Source organism: Platalea leucorodia, assembly GCF_965183815.1.
Source record: "Platalea leucorodia genome assembly, chromosome: 2".
Lineage (NCBI taxonomy): Eukaryota > Metazoa > Chordata > Aves > Pelecaniformes > Threskiornithidae > Platalea > Platalea leucorodia.
Window position 1 is genome coordinate 66,252,300 of NC_138824.1, and position 13,311 is coordinate 66,265,610.

The 13,311-nt window shown below is 35.9% G+C and overlaps 1 protein-coding gene across 12 annotated transcripts in view; it reads left to right on the top strand.

Annotated features, from left to right (window-relative positions):
- The window catches only part of TMCO3 (transmembrane and coiled-coil domains 3), a 34,588-nt gene that overhangs the window by 11,479 nt on the left and 9,798 nt on the right, over nt 1-13,311 (top strand). For 11 of the 12 annotated variants that reach the window (XR_014227459.1, XR_014227460.1, XM_082304533.1 and 8 more), the window contains 6 exons: nt 632-823; nt 1,677-1,805; nt 3,691-3,783; nt 4,975-5,161; nt 6,136-6,253; nt 6,846-7,041. Coding sequence is in view for 10 of the 12 variants with exons in the window: in XM_082304533.1 (XP_082160659.1) it covers nt 632-823; nt 1,677-1,805; nt 3,691-3,783; nt 4,975-5,161; nt 6,136-6,253; nt 6,846-7,041 (915 nt within the window). In the remaining 2 variants the exon portion in view is untranslated. The remainder of the gene's footprint in view (nt 1-631; nt 824-1,676; nt 1,806-3,690; nt 3,784-4,974; nt 5,162-6,135; nt 6,254-6,845; nt 7,042-13,311) is intronic. The other variant, XM_082304534.1, reaches the window with a different exon arrangement.

Sequence of the window (13,311 nt, forward strand, 5' to 3'; positions counted from 1 at the left end):
GGTAAAATCTGCGTTATTTAAAATACAGTGAATAATGAAATCATTCTAGTGTCTTCCACTTTGTAATTACAGGCACTGGAGACAGAGCTAGATAGAAGCAGTTCTTATCCTCTCTCCTTCAAATTTACAGGACAGTGACTTTTTCTTGACTTGGAATGCAGTCAGTTCAGATTTTTGTGAACTGAATATCATTTTGTAATCTCTAATTGTTTTTGTTCAAGGGAATAAAATGTTACATTTCAATCCAACCTTTTGTGTTCTAAATGTGATAAAGCTTTTTTTTAAGAAAAAATGTTTCAGATTAGATGCAATTGAAAATACTGAATTGGAATTTTACAGCTTTGAAACCCTGTCTCTCTATTTTTTTGTTGGACAACTTGGCTAAACAGGTCTGGAAAAACCCTCATTTTTTAAATGTAAAGCAAATTATAGCCTTTTCAGTTATGGACATCAAGTTTTGATAAAGAGACTGAAAGACTTCTGTAAGAAGAAACTGCAGTATTTTTAGTCAGTGTCAACAAGTTCTGGAGCAACTTCAAGCACAGCTATTAGTCTTTCCCTTTTCACTGTACACTTCGACCTCTTTTTTTTTGTTGTTGTTTTTTTGTTATTTGCTTTCTTTTTCTTACAGGTAAGAGGTGTAAACTTTGAAGCGGTTTTAAGGGTGGAAGAAGATGAAGCCAACTCCAAAAGAAATGCTTCAAAAAGAGAAGTAGAGGATGACTTAGGTCTTAGTATGCTTATTGATTCCCAGAACAACCAGTATATCCTTACCAAGCCCAGAGATTCAACCATTCCTCGTGCTGATCATCATTTCATAAAGGTAATCATTTTAGAGACATTCTTGTCATTCATTTAGGTAAGATTTAGTCCCACTAGTTTGCATGCCAGTACTGCTTGGTTGGATTGAATATAGTTTCAGCATTTGTCCCTCTAAAGTTACCCTAGCATTCATGATTCCCCTGTCTACTGCTGACATCTGGCCAATGTGTTCCCTACTGCTAGTATAGTCTTCATAAGACCGATTGTGATGCCGCGTGAATCCTCTCTGGTTTTATTTGATTTAACTTGTTGCACCTTTGGGGCACCGTCCCTTCTCTTGGACTGTGCAGTGTTAAAGCAAGCTACTGCTGTGCCTGATAAGCCACTTGCATGTTGTCACTAGAAAGAATTTATCTGTTTATGTCTTGTGGTGAAAAAAGGGATGCTGGAAAACACATAGGCATGTTTTTTATTGTATTTGTGCTTCGTGAAGAATAACTGGATTGGGATTTTTTTTTAAAAGAAAAACAAAACCAACATGGATCTGTTTCACCTTTTTTTTTTTCTTTTTTTTTCTTTTTTTTTTTTTTTTTAATGCAAAGTGTCATTCCCCCACAATTCCCCAGGAAACTGTCTACTTCCTATAATGTATCTAAAATATATAATAAATTGATCAAAAGTCCCCAATGCTACCAGTTACGTAAGGTCAGTACATCATCTGCTTCATCTGCCAAACCGCAGTGCTTACACCTACAACAAAGTGTTCAGGTTAGTTTACTGAAGTTGTGTTTTCTTTTCACAGGCAGTATTCTACATTTAATTTTACAATGGTATTGATCTTTTGAAAGATAATAGCCTGTAATTTCATTTGTGTATCCTTTATATTAACACATTTGTAAATCTTATATATTTAGGATATTGTGACAATAGGAATGTTGTCTTTGCCATGTGGCTGGCTGTGTACAACAATAGGATTGCCAACCATGTTTGGGTATATCATCTGTGGAGTACTCTTAGGACCATCAGGACTAAATAGTATCAAGGTAAGTGTGCAAGTTGCTTCTTGACTGATTTCGTTTGTTGAAATCTTCAAAAAGTAGTTTTAAAAGAATATGGTATTGCCAGCCTCAAATGTATTTACAAAAATAAATCCCCACACCTGGACCTTTGCAAAATGAGGCCTTAAAATTTTATGTCTTTGAATCACTTTGTTTTCAATTTTTTTTTCTCCTGTATAATCATGACATAAGCAATTGTTGAAAGTGAAAGCTGAAGGTTGTGTGTTGTGAGGTTATTTTGTTTGGTTTTTTTTTTTTTTTCTTCTCATTTGTCTTTAATCATAAGCATCACATTTGAGAGCCAAATTATTTAAATTACATCAAATATTCAGAAACTTGCAAAAAGTCAGTGTTGGCAGTGGAGGAAGTGTTTAAAACAAGTAGTTCCCTGAGCAGCATAGCTTGGCTTCCTAGAGAGTTATTTTGCATCTCTGTAGCTCTTTCATCCATCCCAGTCACCCTAGTTCTTTTCCAGTCCCCTGCCTACATTCCTGCAGTCTCTTGAACCTTTTTAGCTCCATCACGCGTACCCTGATTACTAGCTCATGTGAAACCGTGGGCTGTGGTTGGCTAGACATTGCACATGTTTTCATTAGTGGTCTGGTGTGCATTAACAGATTATGTAGCCAGCAGGCAAAACAGAACGCGTGTTAAGGTTGCATGGTAATGTCTGGTTAAGTTACACGTGTCTGTTACATTGATATCCACGTAACTGCTTGGAACTTGCTGTCTTTGCAACCTCTGCTCTTTTATGTGGACTTTTGTTGAAAATGACTGTTGGGCTCAAAAGTAAGTAGGGATGAGTAGAAATTGTAGGATTTTGTCAATCTCATATTGGAAGAGAAGGCTACAAATACTACACTTCCAAATCTTCATATTCTAAAATTGAGATTAAATAATAACCTTTGTGTCGTATGTAACTTCTGGGTTGAGAAGGTCTGGAAAGCTTGACCACTTAGGCTGAGAAACAAGTTTGTAAGCTTGGCATTAGAAAGAAATTCAACACTGAATTTTCGGAGACGTACACTGAGGAAGACGATGTGGTCAGAACAGACACGAGAGAGGTTTCTTTAGAACAGTTTCTTAGTGAGCTGCCTGTTTCTCATGGAGCTGTGATTAAACGTTATTCATCTGGCTAATGTTCACGTTGACTGGGCGTCTTCCGTGTACTCTCTTTTTGTCTCTTCTGTATTTCATAAAAAAGTTGAATGTCAGAGGAACCGAGGAGGCAGGCAGATTCTAATCTGGCAGGGAAGATAGTTTCCATCTCCACTTCTCTATGACTGATGATAGACCCTGTCCTCTTCTGCTCTGGACTGTGAATACATAGAAGAGAAATGTTAGGTTTTTCTCTTGTGACAAGGAGGACAACCACTTTTCCTGCTGTTGCACCCTTCTCTCTGAAGTGGAAAGGCTGGTGGTTGTACTGGTCTGAGAGATGGATGCATGGAGTCTATAGGATGGAGAGCAGAACAGCAACTACAGTCTAGCAGAATGATTATGCCAATAGACCAATAGAATAACTAGTGGGAAGTAACTTCTGGAATGCAAGCCTTGGGGGTTTAACAGCGTTTGCATAAAATGTAACCTATTTATTTTCAACAAGCAAGCAAGGAAGCTTACCTAGATCAATGCACATGTGCATTTTGGGTGACCAGTACTATCCAACCAAATTATCTAGTAGCAGCCAGGTGATTGGGAAAAATGTTTGAACCGTAAAGATGCTGAGGGAACTTCTGATGTCATATGACGAGTAAGTGAACTACCTGTGGAAACATAACGAGAAACAATTTGTGTTGTAAACGGGCTTATAATTTGTATTATAAGTAGACTGCTGTGCACTGATTTTTATTTATTTTTTTTTTAAAAGTCTATTGTACAGGTGGAGACGTTAGGAGAGTTTGGTGTATTCTTCACTCTCTTTCTAGTTGGTCTGGAATTTTCTCCTGAAAGACTAAGAAAGGTATTTTTGTATAATACCTCTACGTTACAGGATTTAATTGCTAATGTTCAAGTTACCAGTTATATTTCACATTTTTACATTCTCCCTACAATACACTGGTGTAACTGTACATTTTTGAAAAGATAAATACGACATTTGCTTCTTCTCTTTTAACTCTTTGGAAAGAACAGAATGCATTATTTATCCTGTGTCTCCAAAAAAACGTTTGCTATTCCTCTTCATTTTAGTAAACCAGTTTGATTACTAGAAAAATCTCATACAATTTATGGCAATCCATCTCTGCTTTATTTTAACATGCAGTAACATGCAATTGCTATTATGGTGTGTCCAGTGATGTTTGCCAGTCCCGTTATAAAAAACATCAGTTTGTTAAGTACTACATACTGAACTGATGATACATGCTGTACTGGCTAATAAACTGATTCTGCAAGTATGTTAGCACAATCTGGAATATTGCATGATGTGCCCATCAGGATTCAGCAAAAAAGTACAAGTTTCCTTTGGTCTTAATTAAAAAAAAAGTTATCTCATAAACCAGCAAGAATTTTCATAGTGGAAAATACTGCTGCAAAATATGTACAGACTGTATGTATGTAAAGAGTTGCATTGTGTGATTTGTTCTTAAACCGATGGTTGTGAGTTCGTGAGACTATAAAAGCTTTAATTGAAATGTGTTAAAATTTATGAGGATTCAGCTTGATCTGCTATTTCTAGTCCATCTAAAGTCAAAGATAAAAATCAGTAATTCAAGGGTTCCTAAACTGTGTTATGTAAATTGTTACTTCAGAATTGTACGCCCACTAGTGTGGAGTGGACTGCTGGTATTGGTGATGGTCTTTGCCCCTCCCATTTTTCCCCCACCCTGGAATTACATCAAATAACTGGTCTTCCATTTGATGATTTTAATATGTTTCAACTCCTACTGGACCTTTGGCCCTTAGTTTGTCTGTGAGCTCTGGGAAATTTACCTAATTTGTGGTAATGAGCCTTCTGGCGTAGAATATTATCTACTAGGCATAATAACTTAAGAGTTTTAGGATGTACAGGATGACAGCCCATTACTTCTGTGGCCCAGCACTGCAGCCCCAAATCACGCATCTTTACCTGCTTATTTGCGCTGAAAATCATTGTAACTTATCAGTGAAAAATGTGTGATCAGACTTTATCATAAGAACTTGTTTTCTTCCCAAGGTATGGAAAATATCTTTGCAAGGACCCTGCTACATGACGGTTCTGATGATTGCCTTTGGTTTACTATGGGGACACTTGCTCCAAATTAGACCAACACAAAGTGTCTTCATTTCCACTTGTTTATCTTTATCAAGCACGCCGTTGGTGTCAAGATTTCTTGCAGGTAGTGTTCGAGGAGATAAAGAAGGTAAGTATGATTTTAAATATGGACTACTGTAGTATATAAAATCAAATCTGAAAGAAGCTCACTTTGTAATATTATGAGAGAAACTAGTTAAAAACCGAAACCAAACTAAACCAAACCCACTGTTAAGTCTGGTTTAGTAGTGGTCATCTTCCTTTAACACTGGCCAGTGTTGTGTACATTGTTGTTACAAGGTGTACCTGCTGTTTACATAGCCAGTCCTCTTGGAGAAAGACACTGTAGCCCAATCAGTACTCTCCATGTTAAGAATTTACTTTACTGAGGGTCTGGAATCTTTGTGCTTTTGAAGAGGTTACCAGGTTAGACTTATTATTACCAGTCTGTCATCAGGGCAGAAAGGCTAACTTAAGTCAGTCACATCCTTCTTCAGCAAACTAAGACCAGCTCAGGTAGTCTTTCATAGCTAACAGCTCTTCAAATAAGTACTCTCAAGTGCCGTATTGCTAGCTTCTCAAACACTTATAAATGTTTCCTTTCAAACGTTTTGCCATCCTTCTTTCTTCCACTTAAACCTCCCTCATACATACTGCATTAACGTTCTCCCCACCCCCTAGAATATTCATATTCTAATGCCTAAATTCAAAGTGTATATTTTACACATGCTGGCTCTTACACGTGTCTGTTATTCTAAAGACCGTATGTTTTCTGTAAAGGAGTTCCAGTAAATGTGTAACTAGTGCTTAACTGCTAAGCAAAGTCTAAGCAAAGTCTATATTTTTATTGTGTAACAGAAGCTTCATATGAATATTTTATTTATATTTCTAATATATCTTTATTTACATATATTTTAATTTACTTACTGGTAGGGAAAAAAAAAACAGAATGCTTTGAATGACCTCACCCCATTGAGAACTATACTTAGCCTCCATTTAATTAAGACATTTCTAGATTTCTGAGCACTGCAAGCATTCATAGATTCTGATGAATGTTTCCACGACTGCTTTGTTGGTGTACAGGGGATATTGACTACAGTAGCGTACTACTTGGCATGTTGGTGATGCAGGATGTGCAGCTTGGTTTATTTATAGCTGTCATGCCTACACTTATTCAAGCAGGAGCGAGCACATATTCCAGGTAAAAAAAAAAAAAAAAAAAAAAAAAATAAAAAATTGTATGTATCTTCCCCCCACCCCCTTCCAATTAGTAAGTGGATTGCAAATATGAATATGAGAGCGCCACTGTTAATGTCACTTCTGTGAAAAATATGCACTCTCTTCTGTGAGTTCCCTTTACTATTTGTACTTGTCATATTGTATAAGGATATTCTTTCTGCTCTAGCTGCCTTAGTCTTGTCCAGTACTTAAAATTTGTAGTGAAATGTTTGTTATTTAAAAAAAATACATGAATTTCTTCAGTTACGTTATTTCTTCAGGCCGTATTTTTGTCAAAGACTACATGATAGTATTATTGAGCCTTATGGCTTACGTTGAAGATCAATCAACAAAAATCTTTTTGAATCAACATGGAAGTAAATTCTAGGCCATAAAAGAGATTGCTGGGCACTCAGCAGATTTAGTATTCATCTTGTTTATCAGTGTATCTAAATATCTTACTGGAGCTACTCAGTTTTGAACATCTGTGGAATTAGATCTTTTCACTTAAGGGGAACTGGTTGGGAGGCATGAGAGCACTTGAAAGAAATGTTTTGTTTGTTCTTCTCTTCCAGCATTTTCAAGGAAATACTGAGAATACTGATACTCATTGGCCAAATTCTCTTTTCTCTGGCTGCTGTTTTTCTTGTATGTCTTGTTATAAAGACTTATCTCATAGGACCGTATTATCGCAAGTTGCATGCAGAAAGCAAAGGGAATAAAGAAATCCTCATTCTAGGAATAACTGCATTCATCTTCCTTATGTTAACGGTAATCTTTTAAATTAATAAACATTTTGATACATGTGATAGTTTACTGCATCAGTATCACAAAAGCCATCACACTTACTATTATTGCATATCCATGTACCTCTGTAGTTAATTATTTGGTTTTAAAATGTTTTAAAACAAACCCCAAATGCACAGATGATTCATGTGTTACAGATGAGTAAGGAGACATAAAACTTGAATGTCCATCAGTTGAACTTCTGCTGGTAACTTTTAATACAGCTAGTTAAAGAATCATGATTCCAGTTTTAATTTTGGGCTACCTCATGTGTTTGAAAATAATTTAGGACGGGTTTTGAGATACTGATAATGGCTGATTGTGACATTTGCTCACAAGTTTCTTTTCAATAGCAAATTCTCAACATGTTTTTGTTATAAAATACTTTTTCTGTGCGAGATAAACAGTTTGGGATGAAGTTGAGAAAGTAGAGAAATGCCTTAAGGTTCATAGGTTTTGATATCCCTTTTGGGTTTGGTTCATTTTCCTTTGAATCTTCCTTCTATTTGTTTCTATCTCACATTTCAGCCCTCTGAAAAACTATTGTGCTGGAGAACAGAATGTGACAGTCACTGATAATGTTGTGGGTTTGAAACTCCATTATCCTGGATGTGCAGATTGTTTTGTCCTCTGAGAATTTCTGAGAAGAGTTATCTCAAAAAGTTCCTGTGCATGCACTTTTTTTTCTAGGAGTATTTGCTTAATTATTACAGGTCCAGCAGAGAAGGCTGACCTTCAGGAAGAAGGTCGAGAAAGAAGTTAGAGCATAGCTTTACGATTTGTTGATTTCTATTGGGTAGGTTAAAAATGCCATCCCTCTAAGCAGCTATTCATATTCAAAACAGGAGTGCCATCTAATACGAGAAGGACAAAGCTGATTTCGCCTTTTTCCTTTCTAATAGGGAGACGTAACATTTGTAGAACAACTTCAATAAAAAACAACAACAACCAAACCACAAAAGTTGCATAAAATATTACGGTATCTGGAAGCAGTCTTAACTTTCATTAAAAATATGACCTACATAGACTGGTCTGACTGAATTTGCCATATTGTGCCCAAATCACGCATCAAATGTACAAGGAGTTTGTCTACGTCACTTTACATAATATATGTTTGTGTACAAACCTGAGGGAGAATGTATTTGAGTGTGTTTGATTCATACTGCAAAACAGAATGCTTCTTCAGCATAGGAAGTGTTTGTGAAGGAGCAACTATTTTGTGTACTTTAAGTGAAAGCAATTTTCCTTTTAAAGTTGATAAATAATGTATCAAAGGGAACAGTACAAAGGATACTGCATGTAACCTCAGTAAACCAGTTGAGATGCTTGATATTCACCAATACCGATACATTCATTATAGTAATACTACAAGTTGTGGTTTGAGCCCAAAGACTTAAAAAAAAAAATCATGAAGAAAACAAAACAAAAAAGTATTTGGTTATCCAGTTGAACAGTTCAACAAACAAATCTTCTGGAAAACAAATCTTAATTGGTCTAGATGCCCTACTATATCAAGAATAAAAACATAGGACGGGGGATGGCAACCTAATTTGAAAAAATGTTGCACGTGTTTGGAAAGGCTAAATTAAGGTTTTTGGGTGCCAGGTAGGAAAATAATTAAACTGTTGTGGTTCCTGCAAAGATCTTTCTCCTTTGAAAACCAGGCCTAAATATTGATGGAGTTTGTATAATTCTCTGCAAACACAGAATTTTCCATACTAGTGTAATTCCAAAAAAGCTTTTGAATTTGTAGAGGGAGGAATAAGAGAGTGCATATTTTAGTGGCCTTAACCAAAGATAGCTCTGCGGCTCCATTTAGAAAACTTGAGAGACCTTTTTAAACAAAATATTTTCACTCTCTCTCTAGCACGTGAGTTATTCTGCAGGCCGCATCCTTTCCAATACGTGACAAAAGGGGTAGGAATAATACTGTATTCCTGCTTCATGCATACAGTTACATGCATACAGTTGCTTGTTACATGCTTCAATGTTGACTGGATTTCTGGGGTCCACCTAAATTTATCTTGTATTGGGGTTCATCTGTAACCCTAGCACATGTAATGCACATTACATAGAAACTTAATCTATTGTACTTGTTTCCTGTGTTTGAAAATCTCAGATGACTAATTGAACAACAATTGCCATTTCTCTGCCAATGAGGGTAAACGCTATCTGGGAAAACAAGAGGGAGGATAGGACAGAAGTGAGTAAGCAATTTTCATGTAAGCGATTATCCTGTCAGTTGAGAAACTTTGGTATGGAAGTGACTTTTGAGCATTTCTGAACTGCTTGGCTCACTTGGATAACCTTGCAGCTCATTAAATCTGAAACAAGATCTCAAATACATCTTTTCTTGATAAACTAACTTAGAGTAAAAGAGATGCAACAAATCTCAAATATGAGATATTTTACCAACATTTGGAGCTTAAGAGACCTCTTTCTGTTCCCAGATATTCTCAGAAGTAACTGAAATTCCCTCTCCCTTTTTCCCCTCAACTAGTTAGGCAGATCGGGGGCGGCGGGGGGGGGGGGGGGGGGGGGGGGATTGTGTCAAGTGCCAGTCCTATAAAAGTCTAGCTGACTTCAAGACACAGTTGTGCATCTTTCAATCATGTACCTTGTCATCAGTAACAGAGGTTCAGTAGATCATTATTACACTTTCAGCAATTCCTTTTCAAGCTTTGAGTTATGTAGGTACTGGGGTTTTTTTTAATTGGGAAACTGTTTTCCTGAATAGCAACATAAAGAGCAAATCTAGCTTAGGGTGTTTTAAATATGACCATTTAGGACCGATGGCCAAACTGGCACTTTTAGGTCGAGATATATAGCACAATGAGCTGAAGAACATGTAAATCAGCCAGAGTGTTCACTGCTGTAGTGTTGCTTTTTCACGTTCTGTATGTACAGAAACATTACAAGAAAAACTGTTTTAAACACTATCCTGATAATGAATTGCTGTATTAGATATCTGCAGGACAACAGTGGTCACTTTTGTTATCTTTTAAAACTAAGTTGCTGAATGTTATTAAGGAATTGGGGAAAAAATAAAACCTGACCTGACAAGAAGGATAGCAGTTACATGTACATGTTTATAGGACTGTGCATACGCATTGGGGAGGGAAATAAGTGGCTTCCGGTTTGACTGCGTTATGGTTGACCTGGGATGATGGCAGCAAACAGAGGGAAATTGCCAGCTTGCTTTATATACCAAAAAGATGAAAAGAAAATACAGCTATGTTATTGCAGTACTTCATATATGAAAACGTACATACTTTTTCCTGCGGTGTATTAGGAATGTCATTCTTTGTTTGCCTGGAGTACTTACCAATGGCACATAACCTGCTTATGAACTCTTTTCTATCAATTAAAAGGAGAAGATTAAGGAAGAACTGTTTTCTCAAATATTCTAGTTAATTATTTAATAAAATACAGTTGAGAAGGAGTTTTTACAAGGCTCACTAAACATTGTTTCCACTTTCATTAAGGCTTTACTTCCTTAAAATGCAAGCTTAGAATTCACCTCTTTACTCTTGGGCAGATTCAAGTTATTAAAGCCTGAAATTCAAATACATTTATTTCCATCAGGGATTTCTTTAATTTTACTGGCTTACCATATTCATTAAGCTTCTATGATGATTAAAGAGTAGCATACGCATTAAGATACACATTATTAGAGAATATAGGCAAAACAACTGCTGAACAAATGGTTGAAATTCAACTGGAACATGTTACAGCAGTAATGTTTATTTCTTTATTTATTGCTTTGGTAGAACATTTGAACATAAAAATCCAATATTCTAGTAAAAGGATAGCAATCCTTTCTGAATTAGAGTAAAATGGAACCTTTGAAAACAACTGAAAACTAAATTGTACTGGGAAAAAGATGTAAATTGACAAAACTTTTCATTTAATTTTGACTGAAAAAGCTTTCTGTAATGTAGGAGTTGACGAAAGGACAGCACAGAGCCCAGGGATTAGTAATTGTTAGCGCCTTGTTTGATAAAGGCAAAACATTAAAAATGATGCAAGCAGAGAGGGAATACAGAATGTAAAATACTTTCCAAATTTTGCTTATATAAGAAAATCTGCTGAGAATGCCTTTCTGCCAGTAAAACAAACCCTCTCCGCTGTGTGTGTGTCTGTGTGTGTGTGTGCATGCACGCACATGTGCATGCCCACACGTTATATATAATAAACCCCGATGCTACAGATGTAGTTGAGGAAATGTATCCACTTATTGGTAATATTATTGGACAACCAGAGACCAGGATGGGAACAGTAAAAGGAGTCTCTGTATACATCTAGATATAAATTTGAAGAACAGACTGGGGGGGAGGGGTTAAGAAAATAATGTAATTTTTGGTTCTTTTCTTGCCCTCTCATCCACTTCATGCTTTCCTGTGTGTAGAGTGACCTATAGATTTTGTAGACCTGAAGTTGGGTAGTACCTAGAGAGTAGACAAGAAATAGCAAAATTTGCCTTTTTATCTACCAGGCCCTTGAGCTCATACTTAGCTTGCCATAGAGTGAAGGAATGGAATTCATTTTTTATGAGGAGCAAACCCAGACAGACACAGTTTGCTCCAGTTATGTCTCATGCTTTCTGAACAAGCTTGTTTCTTTCATGCTTAAATTGCTCCTTGCTTGAATAGTGATTCTCATAACATCACGGTATCATGCAGTTCTGATACAAGAGATGGTAAATCCCTTCTTACGTGATAACCTAATCATGTACATGTGAACACTTAAAACATCAGCTATAAAAGTTTTGATCTGGAGCTCTGTTATAGCTGATAACACTTAAGCATGGGGGGATTATAGCTGAACAGTAAAAATAATGCCAACTTTATTTGAAGAGGCTATATTGGATCTTAATCATACTCAAGAGGTTGTGACTTTTAAAACAACTAATGTATGACTGAGAACTTAAATGTTTCCTGTTCATAACTGTTTTCTTTATCTTATTCATCCTTTGATGATTTTAAAGCCTTTTATATATATATTTCCTTCTTCACTCTTACAATTTCAAATTGTGGTGAAAAGCACTGGAATTCCTTTTGTTTTAAAATGAGAGTAACATTATAATGTTATTTTGTTGGTTTTGCCTGATCAGCAACTATTTGCATTAGTCGACAGAACCAATTTGTTTTCTTAAGTGTCTTGCAATAAATTACAGACTGTTAGCACAAATGGAGTTATGTGATGAGCATTCAGACATTAATACTTAAATACACAAAAGTCTGGGGTTTATTTTTAGGTGGCATTTTATGCATAGCTTAGAGACTTGCTTATTGTGTCTTTTGCGCTCCTCCATTAATTTCAAGTAACTTGAGTTTTAGCTTCATACCTTACAGTGTAACACCATTCAAGATATGATGAATGTTGTCCATAAATGTGCTATGGTGTATTGTTACTTAATCTAAATTAGTATGGAAATAAGTTTTCAGCTTTAAATGTTCTATTAATATTAATAGCATTGCCCTTTCTCAGTAAGATGACAGTCTGCAGCAACATGGTTTTAAAGTAATTATTTTAAAACATACTGTATACTGACTAAAAGTGCTGCTTGCTTCTTTTAATGTTTGAGGATTGCCTTAAGGAGTTTCTTTGTTTTTAGTCGTCTCTTTACATGTTTCATCTCTTCCTTCTAGTATCATATTCAAATAATAAAAAAGAATGAAGAGCAGTCTGCATTCTTTCAAACAGATATCGTGCTTCATTTCAGCAGTTTACTTCACATGCTTAAATGCATCCCTATTCAGTAAAGCACACAGGCACATTTAAGTCCAATTTACAATAATAAAACATAATTTATGCCTGGGACTTCTGCTAAACTGAGACTATTCTCCCAAATTATAAGCTTTGATTTTTATTTTTCCCCCTTGTTTGACAGCTGGAAAATATGCTGTTCTTACTGCTTTATTTCACAGCCTCAATGTATTATGCAATCCTGACTCCAAAGCTGTTATGGTCTTTCTTGTTTTTGTGAAATCAGATGCTATCCTTAGAGTGACACAAAGCATTACAATGTAGATAAAGAAATTTATTTTTGTTTTTGTGGGGAAGGAGGTAACATGGAGGGGAAACTAGTTTTGTGAGTCTTTTGTATAAATACAATACCGCAGAACATTGAAATACTCTGAATTCTATTTGTTGTTGAACTGGCATAAAGACACAGTAATTTCCTACATTCAGTATAATGTACAGTTTTATAATTTCACTGTGAAATGGTATATAAAGTCACTCAGGGCTAAA